Source organism: Coloeus monedula (assembly GCF_965178545.1).
Source record: "Coloeus monedula genome assembly, chromosome: 1".
In the NCBI taxonomy this organism is placed as follows: Eukaryota; Metazoa; Chordata; class Aves; order Passeriformes; family Corvidae; genus Coloeus; species Coloeus monedula.
In genome coordinates this window covers 23,459,885-23,485,710 of record NC_138781.1, presented here as the reverse complement: position 1 = coordinate 23,485,710, position 25,826 = coordinate 23,459,885, and the positions used below count along the sequence as shown (strand labels likewise).

The following is a 25,826-nucleotide window of genomic DNA, read 5'->3' as shown; positions in this document are numbered from 1 at the left end:
GGTGACAAACCTACTCAGAATCAGTAGGAAGCCTCAGATTACTTTTCAAACTGAGTAATTCAGGGGTGGATTAATCCCAAACAAAGAGGTACAGGAAAACTTTGTATGGTCACTCCTAAAAAATCCTTCTTAGAGAAGTTTCACGTGAAAAAGCAACAGACATCTCCCAACAGCAACTGGCAAATAGTTTCCAAGGCAAGGAAGCACAATTTTCTTCTACTCACACAGGATCGCTGCAGCAGACAAGCAAGCTAACAAAACTGAAACTAAAAATTTTCCAACTCCACTACGGCAAATAAAAGAAAAATACAGGTATGTCATTATTTGCATTCATCCTCGTTTCTGGAGTTAGTTCAACAGGAAGAGCTTTCTCAAACTCTGCTAGCTTAAAGGCTTCCTTCTAGTATCTCCCAACTGAAAGAGTTCAGGGGAGTGGCCCAGTTTTTATTTACCTATACATAACACCAGCAGGTGGAATTTGAGTTAATACACCCACTGTATGCCTTGCCTTAAGTTTCAAACTGCACTTTGGGCCTGAAAGTGTGTGTTCAGACAGGTCTCATACAGTTACTTTGAAGATTTTGCCAGGTTTCTCTTACTCTTTTAAGTCTATTTGAAAAAATGGGTACATGCCTCTATGCACAACACAACTGATCAGAGGAAAGGTTAAAATCTTTTCTGTATGTAACCAGTTTTAGATTATAAAATTTTGCAGACTAGAAAAAAATAAAGTATTCAGTTTCTGAATATTTAAAAATTATTTTCAAGTCACCTATATATCTGTGGTATATACAAGAAGTGTATATAATCCAGTAAGCACACACCAGACACTGCAAAGCAAACAAGCCTGAATGCTTGCAGTTTCTCTACAGAACAGCCAGAGAGATGTCAATATTTACACTGTGTGAAAAAGTGTAAACAGATGAATTTTTTATTAACTTAAGAAAAAAAAAGCCAAACATATATGATCACCAGAGATAAATCCATCTTTGCATAATTGATATTAATGAAAAAAAATGTGTCTATGTATTTGAGCCATAACTCTGTTGCTGGTACTGGCAAAGTCTCAGCTACAAAGCTATGAAGGAAAATACTTTGATACCGTTGAATTGAGACGTACACAGTCTAAAAGTAAAGCACATGATAAACGCAGTGTGATTTGAACTGAGCTAGGTATATAGTTCCCATTCCAGTTAACAAGGAAGTACTCCAGGCAGCAACCAGCATCCCACCAACACAAAGTACCCTGATAGCAAACTGCCCCTTTTTTGGATACTATTCCTGAATCCCATACCTCACATAAATGCTAGAGCGCAGACTCCTTTTCTGATAGCAAGTTGGATATGTGCTTAGCTGGCTAGGTTTAAACCATAGTTGGAAGAGACAGCAGAAGAGCTCCACCTTTTTGGCCAGTCAATTGACTAAAATGTTTGTCAAGAGAACTAGGCACAGTTCCCCTTATTCCTCCCTCTTCACAAGGGCCAGCTCTATGTGCTCTGACACCTCCTGTCTCATCTCTGGATTGTAGCAGAATGCAGGTGATCCGTATGAGCCATGACTGCCCTAGATTGATAAGAATGCCCAAATTCAGGCTTCCTCTACAGACGAGAGTAGATTTCTAATAGGAAAATAAATTCATCAGTAAAGTCATGTTGGAGCAGTCTTTTTTGGGGGGGAGGCACCTGAAGCATTGTCTCAGCTGTTAAAATGAGCCCTATGGGTTTTAGGCTTATGAAAACACAATCACAAGAAAAACAAAGCCCAACTGAGACACAAAATTTAAAATGCTTCTCTATTAAATAACCCCACCTGATTTGAAGTTTCATTGATAGCTTCCAGAAGCTTCTCAACAGCCGCTTGCAGTCGAGAACTAATATTCAGAATGAGCTCTTCATTTTCAGGATCTATTTCCATTCCACTTTCTGCAAGATGTTGGCTCAGCAGTCCTTCACCTGCTGCTCCTGACCACACGTTAATATCATCATCTCCCATACTAATACCATGATATGAGGAACAGGACTCTGGGAAAAAAAATAGTTACCATTTCACACAGACTCTTAGCAATTGCAAACATGAAAAACTGTACAACTGAGTTACAGTAAGAAAGACAAATCCAAAAATGATTAAAATATTCATCATAGTCACAAAAACAGAAAGGGAAATATTGCATACTAAAACTCACACAAACAAGATATACAATGTGTTAATTAAAAAGAAGCAGAAGTGCAAGAGAAAAGGAGATATTAACAGACAATATTTTAAACATACTTTCAGTATGCTTAGGGGCTCTGACACTCATCTTCAAACCTTTCTTATGATCAGTAACCCTTAGTACTTAGAATAACTTGCAGTAATACTTGCAAGATTGTCTTTAAAATACAAATCAGTTAAAAAACCCCAAACAAAACCAGAAACAGACTGTCAGTCCCTGTTTCACCAACACCCAATTACGTTACTGTGCATTAACACAAAACTGTTCAAGTCAGTGAATCAAACTCAAGTGAGTAAAAGGAAAGGCATGCATGCAATTCAGACGGCTTCTCAGGACAAACAGACCAGAATACAGAACAACAATATTCAGCATGGTTATTAGTGAACTGAAAATATACTAAGATGGGTAGCTGAACAAATCAAATACAGTGCAGCAGCACTGCAACTCTCCCTGCTGCTGGGCCAGCTGGCACTTGCCCGCTTCTCAATTTTCATGAGGTCTGATTCCATTTAAGGACATTATCCATCCTTTCTGAAAAGTCAGACACACAAGCTTTGCCTAGACTGATAGCAATTCATCTAGAAAACAGCAAATTTGCCATATTTAGAATTCAAGGCTGTGTTTAAGCAATGCAAGTGAAAGGAAAGTCTTGAGATGTTTTAAAATCACACTTTCAGTATGAAAAAACAATACAGTGGGTACATCGTGACAGTAGAAACTATTGTTGATAAAGTCTTTTAAAAATAAAGAAATTTTATGTCCTTAGACTGATAGATTTGAAATGTCAGAAATAAATGCTACTGTTGAGATTTTTTTTAAATGACAGTTTATTTAAATGAAGTATATTTCTGGAACATATTTAAAATAAAATAAATCTTTTTATATAGTGCTTTTTTTCAACAATTAGATGTTTTTGCTTAGGATTTTCTCAAAAATATCTTATTTTTCAGGAACAGCAGTATGACTAAATGAATTAAGAACAGTCAATGCCTGTTTAGTAATGAAGTTGCAATACTGGGTTATCTTTGAATTCGAGTTCCTGGTTACTCCACATATTGTGACTGTTGAACTAGAACAGTTTGTTTAGCTACAGAAATCGAATCGAAATTGTAACAGGTCAATCTCACAAACTGACTTTAAAAATGTAGTTAGGTCTTGTTGGTTTTGCCTCCTAGCCAGGTAGGCAAATAATACTGGCAGGCATATAACAATATGAGCACTCTTGTTGATGTTGTTTGAACCTAGCAAGCAAGTCAAATTCTAGTTTTGAGGTTTGCCTTTAGCTTTTTTTTTAACAAGTTGCTACATGATTAACCACCTGGTGTACTTAACATACATTCCTACCTGCAAGTATTCTGACAATAATATCTGCAGCCATATATATGACCCATACACAACAAACTAATCTATAGTGATTTTAATTCAGGAAGGTTTCACTTTGTTTACTTTTCTCTTAAAACTGCTAAGATTTCAAATGCAGATGCATTTAGCAATTTTTTTCTTCTAGTTGTATTATTACTGTTTCATATCTCCTTTTAGATATGTGGGATATAATGTTACAAACTGTTTTCACACTCCAAAGGGAAAAAACAGAAGCACACTATATGCATGAATGGAACGAATAACCAGATGAATAGAATATACATTCACATGGCACCTTTCATCTACACAGGATTTCAAAGCACTTTTGAGTACTGCACTTTGGAACATCAGTTATAAAATCCTCTAGTGGAATCACCCTAGCAGTGGCTAGCAGCCATTTTCTGCCAGCACACTAAATATTTGCAGCAGGTTTATAGACCATAAAAACTTTCCCACAACACCCTAATATTCCATCCCCCTGCCGTATAAGGAAGGCTGCAAAATTAATAATTTACATTTTTTATTCAATAGCATTTTGACTTCTTAGCACCCAAATTTGGGCTGGGTTTGGGTGTTTCAAAATATCAATAGTGATGCAGAAGCTTTAATATCCTCAGAGTAGAAAGGACCTTCATTTGAGATGGACATCGAGCAGCGTAAGTATTTCCAAATGCTGTGCCAAAGTATTGGTTAAAGACTGAGCTGAAGGAAAATGTATTCCCTACTGAGCCACCGACACACTTACTGCAGCACCTGATGCTCTTTGGAGGCCACCCATCTTAAGAACTGACCAGGTAAGACCCTGCTTAGCTTCAGAGATCTCACAAAATAAAAGCCCACAGTACAGTAGCACAGCTATAAACAAGATAAAACAATGACATATTAGTTATTGCACAATCTAATTCTTTCCTGATGGAGTACAAATTATCTCTGCAATGTTCCTGTTTTCCTTCTCACATTTAACCCATAATTCATGTCCTGTCACCCTTCTATTTCAGTAAATTATTTGCTTGAGAGGTACATCTGAATTGTGCAATGATGATCGTGTGTAAAATACAAAAATAAAGATTATACAAAATGACTGCAGAAATGTGCAGTTGGTTGCAAAATCATCTGAACTGGCTGTCTGGAAACATCTGGAGAAAAACTTAGAAACAGTGATCGCAGCTCAGAATGTAATTTTTAAAAGCCAGGTCCAGAATATGTTTCTTACATTAATAATATCTCGAATATTATTATTTCTTCTTGCTAGTGACCAGTACAGCACCAATTGGCCTCTAGGAACTCATAAGACTTAGAACTCCTTGTATTTTATGACAATTCTTTTGTAATTCACTTCCATTTCTTCTGGATAAATACAAAACAAATCAACATTAAAATATCATTTTGTTATATGAAATATCTCAGAACAAAACATCATAATTTACCTGAAACATAATTATAAGAAATGAGGAAAGAAAAAGTGAGCTGTCCCTGAAAATATAATCTGTCACATGGAAACTTTACTAGTGTCAAAGATAACAAAGGAAAACCAGTAAGTATCAAATGCACAAAGAACTTGTAATAATTCTGATTACACCATGGGGCTGGTAACCCAAATGATAAATGTAGACATCCATCCTATAATTTCTACGAAGTGGAACTTAAGAACACAAATTCACATTAAATGTCTTCCTAACCGCACAGTGAAAGTCTCTGTATCTTCTTCCCCCCAAAATGGTCTTAGTATAGCATCTTGGTACAGCATCTGTCCACAAGAATTTCAGTGGTGGAAGCAAGAAAAAGAAATATTGTCCAGTCTCATTAATCACCCCTGGCAACTGAATTTCTAATCCCCATTTGTTTATCCTTATAATGTCGTTCAATCTCCCACCCCCACAGAACTAAACAAAATTTCTCTGTCCTGCAATTTGTTTTTCAGTCAATACAAAATAATAAATAGAATATAACTGGCCTACGTAAAACTATCATCTCTTTGTGTAAATTCTGTCCTTGTAATGAAAAAGGAATCAACCAAAGAAACAAATGTTTGTGTTGCCTCCTGTGCATGCAGTTCAGCACGTCAGACGTCATGGCCCACTAAATCTTAAGAAAAGTGCTTAATTATACAGTGCTTGCTCAGAAGTTTCAGATACAGAAGCTTTTTATGAACTGCCAAATGACATTTATGAAGCAATACATATTCTGCATCATGTAGAGCCAGTATCTCAGTTTACTCCTGTGATTCCACTAAAGAATTAAGGTGAGGGGGGTTACAAGTTGAAAACAAAAAATCAGTTTTGTGGCAGTGCAGTGTTTAGCTATTTATTACCTTTTTCCTGGTATACTGCTCAGAAATAAGGAGCTCAGAAAGTAGGCAAGAGGGTTTAATATTCAAAGAATGCCATAATCTCCCAGGCTTTTCCAGAGTAACCTGCATTACTGCAGTCCCTCTACCCAAGTAAAGTCAGCAGATTACTGTGCACAAATGCCATTCACTACCAATGATATGTTTTATGACCGAAATTTGAACTTTACTCACTCTTCTAGAAATAAAATCCTGTGCTTTCAGATAACCTAGTTAAACCCTGATGCGCTCTATAAATCAGGTGCAGTTATATGACCTTAATGATTCAGCTTTTAAAATGCTGAAACTCAGCAAAAACAGTAAGCTGAGTTTTGTTTGTCAGTAAATGTTCAGATGGTCAGAAAGAATTCACTTCAATAAACATATAATTTTACTACTTTATTATTAGATTTTTATTGGTATAAATCTACTCCTACTGATTTCCTAACTAATTAAAAAAGAAGATCTGTTTGGCTAGGTATTAGAAAATACAGTAACATGCACGGTTTAAAAAAAAAAAAGCCGTGTCCACCTATTTTTTCTGTAAAACAATGAGGAAAAATTTCAAAATTTTTCCTGTCAAGCCATTTAGAGTTAGCATAGGAAATGAATAAAGAGTTCTACTGCTGAAAACACAGAATTTGTCATCTAATTCCATTTGAAGAAAAATCAAATACTTTAGCTGATGAAACAGTACTATTATGGCGCCATGACCCCAGTGGCAGAAAGGATGCTGCTGTACCATTTGGAGAGCAAAAAAGGAGAACTCTGAATACAACTCCATACATTCAGCCATTATAGCTACTGTAAGGCTGGCCCTTCTTTAATTTTCACTTTTTACTTTGTTTACTCCTTCCTTCATTGTTATTCTGAATGTAAGGAAGCATGCAAAAAGGATACGGGAATGAAAAACTGGTAGGTGGCCAGTTTGAATGCTGCTCTGTACCAAGGAGGGGCATTACAAGAACAAACACACTGCTTTGTTACAGAATAGTGAAACCTGACATACCTCTTCAAAACACACTAAAACAGCAAACACAAGAGTTCAAACAGTCAAACCTTGTCACTAGCAGAATGGAATAGAGCTTTCTTCTATCTGAAGAGAGTACTCTTCCATCACAAGACTTCGCAAGAAATTAGCAAATCATTCCAATTACAGGGCATGTTGTGTGTTTAGACAGTAGCATTATGAAAGCCAGGAACTGCGTTTTGCTAAATATATGTAGTGCAAGTAATCCATATTAAGAATTGTTAATGACAATAATTAGTGACAAATACAAGAATACACACTGATGTGCAAGAGCAGGCAAAAGTGAATGCATCAAAAACTAAGGCCAGAAGCTTAATTATCCAATCTGCTATTTAAGGAAAAAGGCAAGGCTTCAAAAGCCTGAAGTTTCAAAAGATAATTTTTCTCACAACTAAATACAGTGAGATGTGTAGAAAACAAAAGTTACTTTTTAAAAATGAAACAGCAGTACAAGAATAAAAGTGCTGTTAACTTGAAAAATTCAAAAATTTTTTGACTACAGCTTTATATATTTCATTGCATATAACCTTTTGAGTGATCAACTGAAAAAGATGTCTCTGTGCTACAAATTCATACAGCCTTTCCTAACCTGCCCTGAGGCTTAACATGACCTATATTTAAAGCCAGAGGGAATCAACAATATGCAATAATCTACATTTTGAAAGAAAGAGGCGAAGTTCACCTTTGTTTACCAGTTGTATTACTATCGTGTAATAGACACTTTCTTAATACTGAAATGTAGTATTTGACTTCCAGTTCTTTTTCTCATTCATAGTAGTTAAAATTCCAGCCAAATCCAGATGTATAATGAGTTTCAGGCTGAATTGATCTGTTGTTCATTAGCTCCCCACAAGACCCAGGATGCATGTTCACAACCTCAGTGGTACCTAAATGGCAATACAACTGAGCACCTACCCTTGCCCAAAAGAGAAATGAACACTATCCTAGTGCAGACACAAGAAAATAAACAGAGCCCAGTAGAGTTCTTAGACACTGGTATGCAACTAACTACAACATCAAAATGCTCCTTTAGTCTTGTGCCAACTAGCACTCCTGGAAACAGTTGATGGGCAAGTGTTGGCAGTTAAGAAGTTCTTGGAATTGTGTCCAAAACGTAATTTGCACGCAAACACCTCTTTAGGAAGCTAATGAAGTCCACAAGCATATATATAGGCTTGTCCCACGCCAGCTGCCCTCAGTGACCAGCAACGTACCTATGTACTTTCAGTGCACTGCTGGAGATACAGCCCTTGACACTAGCTCCCATTCCCCATACATACAGAGGAGGGTGTAAGTTGTGCAAGATGTCATGGAGCTATGTTTCATTCTCTTTGCCTCCTTCAACAGAAACTTTTTTTTTTCCCCTAATTCTCAATCACTTTTCTGTTGTGTTGCAGGCTTTGCAACAGGACCCTAGATGTGAGTTGTAACTGGTGTGGGGCATGACCCAGACAACTCCTGAAATGTTGTCTCTTAAGCAGATATGTCATATGCATTCAAATGAAAAATAGGTTGTGGGGGCTTTTTCCTAAAAAAAAGTTTAATTTAAAATGTCAAAACTAAGAGCATTTAGATACGTCATTAAAGTATGCAAATGATACTTCTTATGAAATATAAAACCATACAATCAGTACCTTTTTCATACCCCACACGGATGCAGGGTTTCACTGACTCCTCTGCCTCAGTGTCCCATCCACCTTGTTTGGAAGGCTGGACTTTCCCAGACCGATCCAGTAATCCAAGAACATGCTGACCAATTGTCTCCTCCATTGCTACAGTTGTCTTCACAACTTCTAAAAGAATCTTCATGAGTTTTTCATTAGCTTTCTGAAAAACATGCCTGCAGGACAGAAACTAATCAATCCTCTCATTTTTCCATGATTTCCAAGTGGGTTTTATCCTTTATACACCCTTGCAACCAGAAAAGATTTGCAATTGAAATAACAAAATTAAGACTTCTTTTTTAAGGCTAAACCGCACATCATATAAATACTAAATACACAGTTGTGTTAAAAGTCAGTTCTTTGTACAAAATATGTAAAAAATCAAAGTATTTATCAATATTTCTACTTTTATCCTGGCATTTTATCTAGTTATTCTTTTAAAGTAGAGGTCTGCTTTTGCCTGGTATTCATGACAAAATCAATCTTTTCTCAAAATGACTGTTAAGAAAATTGTTCCTCTACACAGATCAAAAAAGTTACAGAATAGTCAAATGGGATTATAAAATAAAACATTAGTAACAATATAAACCTAATTCACATATGTACATACAATATGTATATAAACATATGTGTATAAATAATGTTTATGATTCAATGTGTGTAACACAAAATATATAGTAAGATAGGATAAGATTTGTCTCATCCTCTATGCCATTACACGGTTAGGCTTTATAAAAAATAAGACACTGTTTAACCTAAAGTACTTAAACTTAGAAATATGGTTTTCTAGAACAAAAGATGCACATTATCATCAGTCAGAATAAAGCTTATAAATATTATTACTATAACAGCAAGAACATGATTATCAAAATTTAAGAAAAATATTTTCTTAACAGTTCTAAGCACCTTTCTTTAGAAAGAAGAGCTGAAGGTGTTTCATCAGGCTTTCTTCCCCCATCTTCATGCTCAAAGATCTGCTCTCTCACATCATTCTGGTTTTCATTTTCATTCTGAGTAAGTTTTGGCAGAGGGAGAGAAAACAAAAAGGACAGGAATCCTGTCATGTCAGAATCAACATATTCTTTTTATATACAGTAGAATATGAAATTCAAAACCTAAATTAGTTGTCATTTCTTTTTAATACTTCTGCACCAAATTACAAATCAAGTAATACTCTTACTGTGTGGAAAAAAATATTAACAAGACCAAACCAGGAAATCCAAGGCAGGGCCAATTAGAAAGAACTTTGTTACACTGATTAAACAGTTGTTGTATTTTCTGTTTGTGTTGCTATAGCAATATGAAAAAGTGAGTTTACCTAAGGAAATAGCTGTAGTAATAATCCCCACCTTCAAGCTGTTCAACCAGCTTCTGCTTACCTTAAGTAAAAAGGCTATGTTTGCCACTATCACCTCTTGACTCTTAAAGCTGCTCTCTTCCAGCAATACCCAACATCTCTTAGAAAAATATATTACATAGAAAGAGTAACAGTGAAAAGGAAACTTCTGCTGGTTTTACATGCCATGGTTGCCCGGAAAGTCAAAGTCCATATTTACCTCTGTCTGTGTGCTGTTGTTCTGTAACTCACAAAACAGCCTCTCTTTTCCGGGTACAGAATGTTGTTTCAATGATTCCAGTTCTTCTAAAAGCATCCTCTCTCTCTCTGCAACGAGGCTGTCATTCTCCATTGAGACACGCTGAGAAAGAAGTGTTATAGAGGCTCACACAGTTTTTTAAGCTTCTGAGTAAAGGAAATCCTGTCACTTCTAATTTGTTACAGACCTTGAACAATGAAATTTCAGTCCATCTCTTTAAATCATTACAAACACTTACTAGAATGAACTACAGCGAAAAAATACTTAAACCTCCCTTAAGATTTTCATACCATTTTTATGCTCTTTAGCAAACACAACGGTCACAATGCAAGCTGGAGGGAATTTCTGAATATTACATGCTAAAACATGTTTTGCACAAGAAAAAAGATGAAAATAACTTATTTTTATAAAAAGTCCACACACATTCTCTTTTAGAAGAGCTAGAAGTAGTCATGGCTTAAACACAACGCATACATTCCTATGCAGTTCTTATGAACATACATACTTGGCATTAAAAACTGGAAAAATCCCAGCAGCCTAAGTTCTACCTAATGATTTTTATCAGTTTCAGGAATTTGCAACCCTGACAAAGATGCAGCTACAAACTGAAAAAAAAAAAAGTAAGAGGAGAAAGTATGCATATATCAAAAGGAAAGATTTTCAGGATAAATGATTCTGTTACACCTTTAAAGATGCTAGGAGAGACACCTGATGTTGCTGCAAAGGATTCCTAAGGTACAAGTGACTGGCTTTCTAGATTCCAGAGTTCCTCAAGCCCAAACTTAAACAGAGCAGAACCAGGTTTGGAAAAGGTCTGAAGCTCCACACCACAGTGAAAGCAAAGAATTTTAGAATTCACTGATTACTACCTTCATGCGCATTTCGATAATGTTACATGGTTGAAATTAAATTAGAGCAAGACATATTCTTCTGAATACTGTTTACTTTGTCTTTTAGTGGAAAGAATCCTTGAAAGATATGTCTATAAATGACACTATTTTTGAAGTATTATTCATTAAGATACACTAATGAGTTTCATTAGCACATCTACTGCAGGCTTTGAATAGATACAGAGTGACAGCAAGTTAAGTTTGAAAAGGCAAAGAAACATGGATGTTTCCCACCAAACCCCACAGATTTTGTTTCATTCTGAAAGTTGGTAAGGACTTATCTCCTGGAACTGGGGAAAAAAACCCCAAAATGCCAAACCACATTGTTGCAGGAAGCCACTGATACTGTTCAAGTCCAAATGGTGAAAAACAAAGAATTTTATAGTATTTCTAGCCATGGCTGGTGGCTTCATTGATGTAAATGGCTGCTAGCCTGCATCCTGCACAGGGCCACGTATCTGTGAGGCGGCACGATTAACAGCGCATGCACACTCACTCTCTTCTGGCTGCTGTGCAGCACTGCAGATTTGTTCCACATTTACAGAAGTCCAAATCGATCCATCACTGTCTGAGCTTTGATTAAAGAAACATGTCTTCCATAAATAGATGCATATATGTGTTTGCATGTACAAACAGATATGTGTGTGTGCATGAGTGTGTAGGCATGCACAGAGTAAATATGTGCATCTCTGTCTCTGTCTCTAAATAGATATAAATGCATAAATATATGAATCTGCCTAGTGATGTCCCTTTGTTAACCAGTATTAACTCACTGGTTGAATTCTGTATTACCTCAGCTAATTGCACTTTAAGACTCTCCAGCTCTGCTAAGAGCTGATCCTGATTTTCTTTCTGACGCTCCATTTGCTGCATGTGCCCCTGTCTCAGTAGCTCAGTTGCCTGTTGATGCTCCTGGTACTGGCGCACGAGCTCCTGCCGCATGTCCTCCAAACGCTCCTCGTACAACAGCAGCTGACTGGACATTTCTGTGTCTGCGGCCGCCATCTCACCAGAGCGCTGAAACAGTGCAACAATTTTAGCATTTTATGTTCAACAACTGTTCCTAGGAAATACTTATATACATATTAAAAAATGCTTTCATAAATTAAAGTATCTGTCATGAAAGCATTATCGTGTTGCCTGCTTCTTTGGAAGGTCCAGGCTTAGGATTATTTTTCATTTAAAAAGACAACTTTTTTCTAATAACTCTCAACAGTATTGACTTTTATGCTTTTTATGACTCCCTTTTACCTTATTTATTCCAGCTAGGCCCCACCCCATGTTTATGAAATGCTAACTGTATGCTCTACATCACTTGAATAATTTTTGTGTTCAGCTGATATCCTTTTATCACAAGAGACTCAAACTGTTTAAGCACTATTTTTAATCTGTTCTTTGTATAAACACTAAAATATAACCTATCTTACAAAAAGTCTTTAAATAATTTATTGTCTGCAATACAGTTGGTGTCATATGCCCTTCCTCAGGCATAGCACACAGGAAAGAAGGGTAGATAATTTAAGTTTGAAGATGTCAACACTTTGAAAGGGAAAAAGAAATATTTAAATGGAATTTTCATCCTCATTTTTTCTTTGCTGGTTTTTTTAACACTTACCGGTGTTCCTTCTGCTGTAAGACCTTTGCTATGGGAAAAAAGTTCTTCAGAAATCACTGATGTATGTGTGGTCTGTCCTAATATACAATCAGGGCTGGTGTTAGAATGAAGCTGTTCTCCAAGTGATTTGATCTCTCCAGTCTCTTCACTGAGTTCCTTGCAAAGTGATTTCAATTCTTCTTCATGCTTACTGCCTTTTCCTGTTGCTTTTCTAAGAAGGCTGTCAACCTCTTCTTCACTGTGTTGCTTCTTAATTTCAAAATGTATTCCTTCTCGATGTACAATCTGTGTTGGTGCTTCTTCTACCTTCTGTCTAGCAATTCCTGGCAATTCAGTCTGTTTGGCAAATGCTACACTCATTGACACAATAACCTGAATAAATAAGAGAAATCTGTATGAGTTTATGCTTCACAGCATCTCCTGTTACTGAAGAAATCTCATAGATGACCATCAACAATATAAATGTAAATACCAAAAGTTCCCAGAGAAAAACAGGAAGATAAAAGAACAAAGATATCTTGTCAATCCTGAAAATGGTCACATCTTAAAATACAGATATTCTGTATTTAAGGTAGTTTAATAAGCTACGATGCTGTTTTCAGTTACAATAGATTATTTAGCATGGAATTATCACGTTCATTTTAAAAAAGATCCTATTCGATGATTTCAAAAAGCGCTGGCACACTGACTTATGAGCAGCTGTGCTAAGCTTTCTCTGTTCAGCCAAGCATCCTATGTAAAAGTTCGACTGACATGGAATTTTGGGCTGTATAAAGAAAGCAGTGCCATGTGCTTGATGCACATGGAATTTTACTTGACCAGAAAGAAATTATTGGCACTAACTAGCTGCAGTTGCAGTTACAACAGGCTGATAACTTTTGTGTTATTAAGTATCTCTAATACAAATAAACCCCCTCTCCAATCATGTGAGCAACTCTATTCTAGATTTAGAATACAGTCATTTAAGCATAAGCTACAAAAAGTGTGAAACAGTATAATAAATACAGAAGTGTTACACTTGAAAACACCAAACTCTTCCTTTCCAGAAAATGTGAGTTTGTCTTTTGAACTTAAACTGATCTTAACCAAATGCAACATTTGTTTCCTCATAAAGAAGGGTTTTCTTGGCAGCAGGTAAGAGAATATTTTTTTTCTGCAAAGAAGTGGAAACTTTTTTGCAAATCAAAAAGTAAATAAATCCACAAACAAATAAATATACTCTACCTGTAAAATCTTAATTTTACTTTTCCTGTTTTGGAGTTACCAGATCCAAAGAAAAACTACGCATTTTATACAACATATTAAAATGCACAATAAAATATGATCAGAAAATAGTATTAAACTGTCAAGTGCAAAATCTTTCCAACTGACCTGCTGTTAAGCCTATGGTAGCAAGAAATACAGTCTAAGTCTGTGGATTTTTAAAATAAATTCTAGAGCAGAATATGGTAGCATGTTGTCTATTTCCTTTGAAGTTTTAAGCACCATCACTACAACCCACATGAATAGAAATCGTGAGTTAGGGATAGGACGGATCACTAAAAAACATCAAAATGTTTCAGAATTTTTCAAGACTTTCCCATTCAGAAGCCAGATGAAACAATTCCTTGTAAATAAATCATACAAAAGTTACTACATGGTACAACAACTGTCTAAATGGTTGAAAAGGGCAAATTAAAATGACAGATTTTTTAAACATATTTTAAAGTAATGAAATAAAAGTAATACCTTTGCTACTTCTTCTTCTAACCTCTCTTGATACTGCTTTTGTAGTAATTGAATAACATCCACATCATTCTGAATTTCAATCTCCCTACCAAGCTGTAAGAAAAACATGAAATCTCAGATCATGTATTTGTGATTTTATTTCATTTGTTTCAAGTTTCAATCTGGCAAGAGATTTTTTCCTCATACAAATCACATAATTTTGTACCACAACACAGAAGAACCGGGCTAAAGACTTTGTCTTGTTTCTGCTTCAAAATGAATCTTAAAAGTTGAGTTTGCAACAACTCTTCTTCCAGCACTATTTGAGATGTCAGATGCAGTGAAACCAGGTCAGGAAGCACAGAATCACTGTACTAAACAACATCACTATTTTGCAAAACGCAGAATTTTTGAGCCAAGTTTCCAGCACCTCTAGGGGAGGAATGCATGGGGTCTTTCCCATTTGCACTTGTCTCTTAAAATCTTTGGCATTACTTTTTCAGAATTTCTCCCAAACTGTTCAGTGTGTACTACAAAAGTACTGGGATTTCACTTCAATTGCTCCTTTCATAACTCGTTTTAAATAAAAGTCACAATATTTTAAAGATTCCTGAAGAAATCCCAGAATTTGAACACTAATTCTCTTCCACTTTAGTAAGAGGCAGTCAACTGAAATGTCTTACTTCAGAGATGAAATAAATAAAATAAATTTAAACCCTGCATCAATAAACCAAGTTTTATTGATCATAATTCCCAGTAGTTTTCTCAACTTCATCTTAGAACCCAAAGCATCTAAATTATGTCACGCTTATATATATTAGCTGTCAACTGAGTTAATACCATACCTCTAATGCTTTATCTGTTCTTTTCTGATGAAGATTTTCTGCGCACTTTACTTTCCTGAAGACTTCTTTTAACTTTCTTTCTGAATCCGTGGATACACTAAAAAGGTACAAAAAGCAGAGAGAGGAAATAATAAATTAAAAAAAAAATCAGCATTTCATTGCCCATGACTTGGTGAAAAGCAGAATGTGTTAAATGGACCTAAACTTCACCACAAGCTTTATTACTATCTATCATTCCAGAAAATAATTGATTTCAGGCAACTACAGCCACTCAAGATGCCTTTAGATGTAAAGGATAGTGCCTGGAGAGGATTAAATGTGGTCTACTGAGTTGAAGTTTTGAAATTGCTGCTATAAAGTTCATACACGTGAAATTACTTTTATACATTATTCCATTTAACAAATCTTCCTCTATTAATTATAAATGCTGCCCTACTTAATTTGCAATGTTTATGTCATTTCTTTATGAGACTCCTAACAACTCCTGAAGGAACAAAACTACAGAAGAGCAATATGGTTATAAAGAATTTCTCGAATTCTGAAGTAAAACACGTAGCTTTACACGAATGGTTATTTGAAACACTTCTTGAACAAGCACAAAGTTATAACCACTGTAAAACTGGTTAATACCTTGTGTGGTCAGCGGATACCCCAGCAATCTGAAGCTTATCCTGCAGATGGACAATCTCTGCAGTGTGCCTCTCTTGACTTTCTTTCAGCTGCTGTTGAAAATAGGACTGGAGGAGCTCCAGTTCTTGAGCATGCTGTTCCTCAAGTTGTTTTTTAAGGTTCTCTATCTCCTTCAAACAGTATTCTTGGATTGTAGGATCTATATATAGGTTATTTGAAGTAGGGGGTGAGAAAGAACGAAAGAATAAAAGAACGAAAGAACGAAAGAAAGAAAGAAAGAAAGAAAGAAACTACATTAACTTCTTCACAAATATTTAGCAGTGACGGACTGAATAATTAATGTAGTTAAAAAACAATTCTGACATCCTATTGACTACTTTTCCATAACAAAGAATGATAACCTAATCTTCCATTTTGCAAAATAATATCTGATATCAGTAACAAATTTTTATTGTGGAAAACTAAAAAATACTAAACCAAAAATATATCACAGAATATAATTCTGAAATATTTTACAGAATTAAGAAAATCATAGTAATGTACTTCAAAATCTGAAAAAATCTCTTATGTTCAGTCTGTAGAAGTCATTGCCTTGTCTTTCTTTCTGAATATACATACATTAAAAACAGCATATACATTTTTTTACCCATTAGACTCTGTGAAGGAGTCTGCAGATTTTCCTCTTCTATTTCCAGATGGATAGATTCCTCTTCTTTCCTCCTTTCTGAAGAAGATAGCCATGGTTCTTTGACCTAAATAATAATAAAGTAAATGCAATTAACAACGATTTGTCTAGCAGTAGTACAAATATGTTATATCCAGTGCTGCACTCCCAGTATGAAAGAGAAATGGACATACTGGCATGAGTTCAGCAGAGAGTTACAAAGTAGATGGGAGGCTTGGAGCATTTGTTGTACAAGGAGAGGTTGGAAGAGCTGGGCATGCATAACCTGAAGAAAACAAAGTTTCCCACCCGGCTTGTGAAGTATCAAAATTCAGCCGGACACAGCTCTTGGCAACCTCTTCTAGCTGACACTGCTTTGGGCGAGGGGCTGGACCAGATGAACTGCAGAGGTGCCTCCTAACCTCAAGCAGTCCACAATTCTGACATGGACAGCAGCTTTCTCCATTTTTTAAAACTATTCCCTTGCTCTGCCACTCAACCAGGATACACAAACACACTTTCAAACACTTCCTCACTCATGCAGAAGGAATTCATGTGACAGAGAAAATTCAAATGCTTCTATACTCTATGCTATAAAAGTTCACCTGTTTAGACTCCACTGCCAGCTGCTCTTGAAGTGCTTTCAGCCTGCTGTATTCTTCCATTATCTTGCATAGAAGTGTATCCATACGTTCTTGCACAGTTAAATTACACAAAGAACCAGGGACTTTAAAAAAAGAAAACAAACATTTTACCATAAATGTTAATGCAAGTGATTTGTTCACAAGTTCTCCCCTGAAGAATTGTCCAATAAACATTACAAAATACTGAAACAAGTGATGCCCTTCCAGATTTTGAATGCATTTTTACATGTATTGAGACATATGCATTTTTTTGGTAGAGCTGCTAGCTGCTTCTACAAAAGGAGGAAGAGGAACAGAAAAACCCCAAACACTTTTTTCCACCAATATGCACTAAAATGAAAAGAGCATAAAAGAAAATATCCATTATAAAAATAAAAGGGTTCAGAATAATGAGGTAATCTCTAAAACATCTATTTAAGCACATGAATTAGTACCTGAAAAAGTAATGGAAAAATTGCCAGTCTGAAATACTTTAAATAAGTACTTTTAACCAGCATGATAGTACAAAGTCATTACCTTGAGCTTGACCTCTGTATACTGGTAATTCTACACTCAGTTTTTCTTTCCCAGCAGGTTTACAGAAAATTTCCTGTTCCCTATCAGCAGCCTCTACAGCAGCTGAAGAATGTTCATTTTGACTGCCACACAAAACCTGTATAACAAATGAAACAAAGCAAAAAGTAAACAATTTCTTATTATCAATCACAATTCACAGAGAAAACAAGAAAAATAGGAAAGTAGTATTTTGTGAGCATTAACTTCTGTGAAAATTATGGCATAAATGTTCTGTTGAATCATAAGAACCTAGACAATCTTTAAAACTCCTGATAAACAGGTATGAAAAGACTTCTCAGCTAAAGCATAAATGCATATGTTTTCAAATCATTATTTAATTTGGAACTGCCAAGTATTAAAATCTTGCAGAGAAAGGCCTCCTTTATCAATGTGGAAAGCAAATTTACATTGTAAGTGTCTCATTCTCATAAGCTGCAATTTTACTTGGAAGAGGAATTCCGTCCAGCAGAAATTTTTATCTTTTTAGGGATTACATCTCATCTAGTTCTTTAAGTGCTGAACAAATCAGATAAAAGGGTATGGCACAAAAAAGCAAGTAATGAACAGAATACCCTACGTTTGTTGGTGCTATGTGGCCAGCAGAACACTGCCCTATTCACAATGCAAACAGAAGATTTATCCATGTGATGTCTAAAGATAAATGATACTCGAAACTGCTTGCTCAAAGCACAGTAGGATTCTTTATTTAAAGATTTAGTACTCAACAAAAACCAAATTCAACTTATAAAAGTAAAACCATAATTTCTCCGACAGCTCAACAAAGAATCATACAAATAGGCAGCATTTTTCACACTGTGAAGTAACTCATGCCAAGGACTCTCATTCAGCTGCTACCTTCTGTGAGCTATCATGGAGTCCTGCTTAATCTCTCCTATGCTGGATCTCAAGTTTAAAAGTTCTGCTATTCACTTTCCCAAAAAGGTGTTGAAAGAAGTCCAGCTAAGAAGGAAAAAAACCCCCACAAACCACAAACCCCTCAATAGAAGTATTTTAGACTTGAAAACCATGGCTGATAATGAGTGACAAAAACAGCTTAATTTATCTAGAAATAAGTCTAATAAGTAACTCAATTGATGGTCAAAAATCATCTGTAAGAGCCACCAATTACTACTACTCTACAAAAAAAGATATGGCAAATTATTATTATGGGTGGCTGATATTAGAATGAAGACTAAATATAAGCTTCAATTTTTGACAATAATGTTTATTTACTAAAAACAATACAGACAGTAATTTTTTAGATTGTTTGACACTTAAGTCTTTAAAAGGTAAGCTGCAGCTAAGAAAGAAATTACTATCTTATTGCAGAAATTGCAGATATGTGATGTCCTGTGCCTCAATATGTGTGCGACATCAGACTCTTGAATCAAAAACATATATCCAGAGACAAAGGAAAAAAATACTTCCAAACTAATAGAGATGAGATCAACATTAGCTAGAAGCTTAAGACTATGGTTAGACAAAAGACTTGTCTGGACAAGGACATAAACCAATTTAGGAAAAAAAATACAAAATCTTTCGCAATGCTATTTTGGAAGCCTAGGTTTAGCAGTCTCTATTTTGAGATCAATGCAAAGAAAAAAGCTGCAAAGTAAACCTGCAAAAACAATGTGGAAAAACATGGTGACTCACAGTAACCATCATTTGTCTTCCAAATGCTCATTTTAAAAAAGGCTTTTTGTTAAGTCTTACCTGAGCCAGCCTGGAACATTCCTCAGTTACAGCTTCATTCAGTTTTTCTATAAGTCTTTGTGTAGATTTCCCTTCATCATCTATGAATACAAATTATTCACATTATTTTTAAACTCTAGATACACAACTTTTCAAAGGCCTAATTTCCTGCCTTAGTGAAGCTGCCTCTTCAGCTTGAAGAAGGGCGTGTTTTGTTGTTCCCCTCTTTACTGTTCCAACACATGGACAGTTTCAATTATTACAGTTGAGCTGCATGTTCTAGAGGAGCAAGACATAAGAAATGGCTTTGTGTATTAGTGACCTCCAGAAGGATAAAAGTGTACAGAAACTACTGGAGGGAGAAGAACTTATGCAAACAAGTTAAACAAGGGCAAAACACGGGATAACAGAAAAAGCTGGGATAGAAAACCATCATGATAACATAAAAAATCACTGAGGCAAAAGGAAGTACCAAAGTTTACCTAAAGTATGCAGGGAGTCAATGCAGCAATTCAAAGAAAAAAGAACAAGTCCAAAAATACTTTGCTGATGCATTTGCTTATTTCACCTTATAGGTGAATCTATTATATAGATTTACAATTAATTGAGCTAATACTAACAGGAATCAATGAGTTGTAATACTTTTTATTCCTTATTTTTTAATATATTTTTTTTTCAAGTTACCTCAGTAACAGACTACATGTAATGGCTAAACAATTTGTTATAAAACCATTTCAAAATGTTATTTAAAAACAATTTATTGGACAGCTAGATGCATAAACTCTTGTGCTTGTTTGGTCAGGGTTTTTTAAGACACTGTTTTTCGTATAGAGCTTCATTCTCATCATATTGGTCAAGTTACCTGCTTGTTGAAATTTCAGAGTCTGGAGCTCCACCTGATGCATTCTTTTAAGATCATTCATCTCTTGTAGATGACTATGAACAAGTTCCTCTTTAAGACTGCAAAGTGCACTCTCTTTTTCTGCTTCCAAAGACTCACGAACTTGGTCTACATGAGCTGAATAAACCAGGGATAGACAAATCCGCTGTGCTTCCATTTGTAGTTGCAAGTCAGTCTTTGAATAAAAAGACACAAGTTAAAAAGAATGAGAAACAAGAATATAGAAAGACCCATCTTTGGAAACTTCTGAGATTAATAATGTGTTGAATGGAATTCTGCATATATGGTATGCATAAGGTAAATTTAAATATACATAGATTGGAAAATTCAGTTTTAACAAAATAGTAAGACACTTCTTCAACTTAAAATAAAAATCAAATTAAAATCAACAAAACTCAAAATGCTTCCATTTCTGTTTTGCAGCAATAAAATCCCAATGAATTTTAACCCAGTGAAGCAAGAGCAGTATCACTACTAACGGAGTAGTTAAGAAAGTGTACTCCAAACACAGAGAAAAGATTGTATTATTAGCAGACCTTAAAAACCTTGATTTCCAAGGCTTGTAGTTCTAGTCTGCACTTTGAGGATGTTATTGCTAAAGAAAAAAGATGTTTGGGATATGCCAACAGGGAGCTGCTTAGAGCCGAAGTTTGAAAAGGTTTTTAGACAGCTCTGGATCACAATGATTTTTAGTTGTATGGCAGGAAATTGTAGGAGCCTTATCACAGCCTTATAAAAAACAAACCAACCGATCAACTAACCAAACAAAAAAGCCTAAAGCAAACCTTCACACAGCTAAAGCTCTTTTTTATAATCTCACAACTGTTTCCAATGTGGCTTTGCTTGTGTTTTTTTTCCTTAGGAAATGAATGAACTAAAACACAATATTAGGCAGTTGGTGGTATTAGTTCACTGTTAGGTGGACTTTTGTAACACGGAAAAAAAAATCTAATAAAGTAGAAGTCTGCTTAACATCTATTTCTACAGAATACTTAGTTGCATACATCTTGCAGCATGTTATTGAACTTCACCAGTGTATATAAATTTAAATTTATATACAGATTTATGATTCCACCACCTAATTAAATACTAGTACCTCAGTGCTTAGCTATTTATATGGACAAATAACAACCCTTTCCATATTACCTACAATTAATTTCCAATTCCAAGAAATACAACCAAAATTGCTCCAGCAAAACTTAAGAGAATAGGTAGAATCACACAATATGTGTTCTCATTATCACATCCAGATAAATTTCTCATCAAGTGATAACCACACAAGCACAAAAAAATTGATAACGTAATATTAGTAGTTCACAAGTTTGATATTTCAAAAGTTTGGTCAAACGTGACTGATGACGTTTCATTATTTTTTATATTGTTGAATGAGTAGAGAACTGAAAAAACTTATCACAGAACAAAAAATTATGTCCAAAATAAATTTTCCCCTTAAGTAAGTGAAATGCTGCATCAAAATATGAAGTGCTCTGGTAGTCCTCTTAGGGTTTTTTTTGTTGCTGTTGATTTAATTAAATGTAAGGGAAGAGTATTTTTTCTATTCAAAAAGCATCCTCATACACATTGACTATGATTATAATTCTGGCCATTCGTGTAACCCCTTTCAACCACTGGTCACACTGACACACACCTATACTTCAAAGCAGCCAACTGGAAAGAATATGATGCAAATTTCTAAATGTGAGCTCCTGCAAATTTTCATAGTTAGAGTATTTTCCATACTGTTTTATGTAACATACCTGTTCTGATTTTAAGGCATCCACTTGCTGCTGAAGGTTATTTTCACTCTGTGTAATGGCTATTAATGATGTTTCCTCTGGCAGCCTGTCTGGTGTCCCATGCAAATGTTCCACAAGAAACTGCTGTTCTGGTTTCAGCATTTGCTGGACTGCCTTCCTTTTTGTTACCTCATGACTGCAGTCTTTCCTAGAACTTAGATTACCTCTTACATTTATTCCTTCATCATCTTTACTCCTCGAACCAGGGGATTTATTCCTACTTTCAGATGCTGGAGTAGCAGTCTGTAGAGATTTTCCTTTAGAGCATGTTGTCTTAGAGTCATTACTACTACTATTTGTCCTCTGAACATGACGAATTGTGACTTCTAGTTCTTTACATTTTACTAGAATTTGCTCTTTCTCATCTTTTAAAGATTTGACTTCTTCATTTAAATGACAGATTTCACTATCCTTTGACCTTAATTGTTCAGAGAGATCAGAAAGTCTTAGGGATAATTCCGCTTTCTCACGCTGAGTAACCTGAAGCTTTTCCATAAGTTCCATGGCATCTTTCTCAACAACTTCTCCAGCCTCAAATATGTCTTCCCTGGACACCTTTATTTCTTTACTCCCTTCAAAATCCGAGGATTTAGTTTTAAATAAAACTGGTCTATTGCTTTGTAAGTGGCAGAGTTTTTCATTCAAAGCTTCGAGTTTGCTTTTATATTCTGCTTCCTGCTTTTTCTTGTTCTCTTCTAACTCAGTTTTTGCCTTCAGAAGACTTGCACATTCTTTCTGCAGTTCGTTATAACTAGCTTCAAGTTTTTTCTCAGTCAATGAAAAGGTACTCTTCTGCCTTTCAGTATCCTCTTGGAGGAAACTGTTTTGGTTTTTAAGTTGCTCGTTTTCAGTAATCAGCTTTTCTATTCTTTTTTGCAAGTCCAAAATTTCTGTCTTAGAGGTAACACTACTGTTACAAAGTATGTTTCCTTCAGAGCTTACCAACATATTTTTTAATTTCTCTTCCAGAGTTTTGTTTTCCCCCTTAAGAACATTATTTTGTGTTTCTAGTTCTGAACATTTTTTTTGAAGGCTATCTTCCCTCTCCCTCATTTGTTCCTGCATCAACTCAGTTTTAAGCCGCAGCTCTTGTATTTCCTGTTCAAGGGTACCCTTCTCTCTTTCCTCTTGCCTAAGCACTTCAATCTCCTTCTCCAGTTCATGGATTTGAAGTGTCATTTCTTCAGATTTAGAATTTACAATAGACTGCTGTAAATCTTTCAGGTTCGTAATCTCTAGTATCAACTGATTTTGCTTTGTGATTAAGTTGTCCTTTTCATATTGCACGGCTTCTATCTTTTGACTCATTTCATTCTGTACTTCATCTAACTGCTGTTTATGGTGCATACTCAAGTTGTGTTTAAGGCTTTCCATGTTCACCATGTGCTCTGTCTCTAAGTCTTCTTTAAGCCTGGAAAGTTCCTCTTCATGACTAAACAGAAGTTTTGTTCTCAATCTCTCTAATTCTGCTTCTTGTGATTCTGCCATCCTGTCCAAAACTGCATCCTTCTCCCTTTCTAGCATTTCAAGTTTTATTTTGTAATTCGTGATTTCTGCCTCATGTTTTAATTCCAAATCCTTCCTAAACTCAGAGGCAGAAGCCAGCTGAGTTTTTAAATCTTCAATCACAAACTGGTATTTTTCAGCTTCATTTAATCTACATTCCATATCCACTATAGTTTGCTTGGCTCTTTGAACCTGCTCTCTTGAAAAATTCAGTTCTTGAAGAAGATCTTCAATTCTAGTTTGTTGAAGAGATTTCTCTGTCGTGATAATTTCCATCTGTTGCGACAACTCTTGCTTTATTTTTTCCCTTTCTTTATCAGCATCTTGCAATTTCACATTCAATTCATTAATTCTAATATTCATTAAATGAATTTGATCTTTATTAACATTCTCATTAAAACACAGACTTGAAGTTTTCTCCAATTCTACTTTTTGTTGCAAAAGACGCTGTTCTATTTCCACTGTATGTTGCTTAATTAATTCTTGCTTCATTTGTACAATCTGCTGGCCGTGCATTTCATCTAATTCAGCCTGAAGTTGTGCCAGTCTCCTTTGTGTTTCTAATTCCATTTTTTGCACAATGTCAGCTTCAGACTGGCTGTCTTTGTAACATCGTTTCTGCAGTTCTTCCACAGTTCCCATTAATTGTTTTATTTCATCAGAACATTGCCTTTCTTTTTGTTTGTAGGTGGTAAGTTCAACTTTCATATTACTTATCTGCTGGTTCCTTAGTGAAATCTCTTCTTTCAATTCTTCAAGTAATTTACTGACATCTGATAATTTTTGCTTAAGCTCAAACGAATTTTTTTCCTCTTCTCCAAGTTTTGCTTCCAGCTCTTCAACTAAAGCTTCTTTTTCTTGTAATTTATTCAAATCTTCTCCCTCTTTTTTCTGTTTATCCTTTAAAAAAATGAGGAAAACCATGTCCTTATTTTTAGCTAATTATCTGAACATGTAAGAATATTTCCAGACTTAGCTATTTAGTCTTTCTTAGAAGGCTAGAGAGGCTATGTTAGTTATAAAACATAAATATAAATTATTTGTTGACCTCATTAGGAGGTTTCCTGGACCCTTGGAATATCTGAGAACCCCTACCCCACCCATGTCATCATCCCCCTCCCCTACTCTTTCCAACCCCCTGTGTCTCTATCACTTTTAACATTTAATTTTTTTAGGTGGTTTTAAAATGTTTTCCATGAAGGATAATAAAAAAAAGTACACAGAGGAAAAAATTAATTCTTCTCTACTTAATGCAGAGAAGAATGTTCAAGCAGGTAATTTAATGGGTTTTTTTGAAAAGAATGTCATTTATTGAAGGTGTTTTTAACATACAGTATAGTTTCATAATTTGCTCTAAATATTTCTACAACTTTTTAAAACATAATTCATAACACTGAAATAAAATTTCTGAATTTAAATTATATACATATGTGTTAGTTAACAGAAGCAGTGTCAAAAACTTAAAATCTTTGTATGCATTCTATGCAGCATACTCATTACCTGTGCTTTGGCTTTTTTATTGCAAAGGAATTACAAAATCCTGGAAAGTGTTTAGGAAAAGAGAACTTTATAGTAAGGAACATACCATTTCATATGTCATGATTTTCTCTTGAAGATGCACAATCTGCTCTTCAAACTCTTCATTCTTTTTTTGATAATTCTTAAGCAGACATTCTTGTTCTTCAAGCTGTTGCTGATGTGAAAGTATCTGTTGCTTGGCTTGCAATAAATCAGCAGCTGTGCAACTGTGGCTGCTGTTCCTTAGGGCTTCACTTGCCTGCAACTTGAATGTTAAAGAAACAAAACCTAAAATAAATCAGGTTTTTCAGAAACAGCTTACGCTGTACAGAACTAGTGATCTTTACTTTCTTCTTCCACATCACAAGCCCAAAGATTTCTAAGTTCTTCTGGAGGAGCTGAAACATTCTTATTCATTTGGGATGGCCACCCAATAAAAAGATATTTCACATTAATTAAATATTCACGGTGAGCTAACATAGGACAGCAGCATCTCAGATACATCACTAAGTAGTAAAACTAACTAGTTGCAGCTATGGAGCCCATAATCAGATTTTTCATAATAAAATCTCACGCTTCAGAATATAATCCACTTGAAGCTCAAAATAAGCTATATAATGTACTCAAACAGCACGAAATACTACAGTATTCAACTGCAACACCGCAAGGTATAG

At 35.3% G+C, this 25,826-nt stretch overlaps 1 protein-coding gene across 6 annotated transcripts in view; it reads right to left on the bottom strand.

Moving 5' to 3' along the window:
• The window catches only part of AKAP9 (A-kinase anchoring protein 9), a 105,544-nt gene that overhangs the window by 36,446 nt on the left and 43,272 nt on the right, over positions 1 to 25,826 (bottom strand). For 5 of the 6 annotated variants that reach the window (XM_082297724.1, XM_082297726.1, XM_082297728.1 and 2 more), the window contains 16 exons: positions 25,220 to 25,417; positions 22,090 to 24,534; positions 20,294 to 20,507; positions 19,453 to 19,532; positions 17,701 to 17,836; positions 17,146 to 17,267; positions 16,523 to 16,628; positions 15,877 to 16,075; positions 15,247 to 15,343; positions 14,423 to 14,515; positions 12,695 to 13,066; positions 11,872 to 12,096; positions 10,151 to 10,291; positions 9,501 to 9,604; positions 8,565 to 8,770; positions 1,810 to 2,021 (listed from right to left, as the gene is read on the bottom strand). In XM_082297724.1, coding sequence (XP_082153850.1) covers positions 1,810 to 2,021; positions 8,565 to 8,770; positions 9,501 to 9,604; positions 10,151 to 10,291; positions 11,872 to 12,096; positions 12,695 to 13,066; positions 14,423 to 14,515; positions 15,247 to 15,343; positions 15,877 to 16,075; positions 16,523 to 16,628; positions 17,146 to 17,267; positions 17,701 to 17,836; positions 19,453 to 19,532; positions 20,294 to 20,507; positions 22,090 to 24,534; positions 25,220 to 25,417 — 4,950 coding nt within the window. The remainder of the gene's footprint in view (positions 1 to 1,809; positions 2,022 to 8,564; positions 8,771 to 9,500; positions 9,605 to 10,150; positions 10,292 to 11,871; positions 12,097 to 12,694; positions 13,067 to 14,422; positions 14,516 to 15,246; positions 15,344 to 15,876; positions 16,076 to 16,522; positions 16,629 to 17,145; positions 17,268 to 17,700; positions 17,837 to 19,452; positions 19,533 to 20,293; positions 20,508 to 22,089; positions 24,535 to 25,219; positions 25,418 to 25,826) is intronic. The other variant, XM_082297727.1, reaches the window with a different exon arrangement.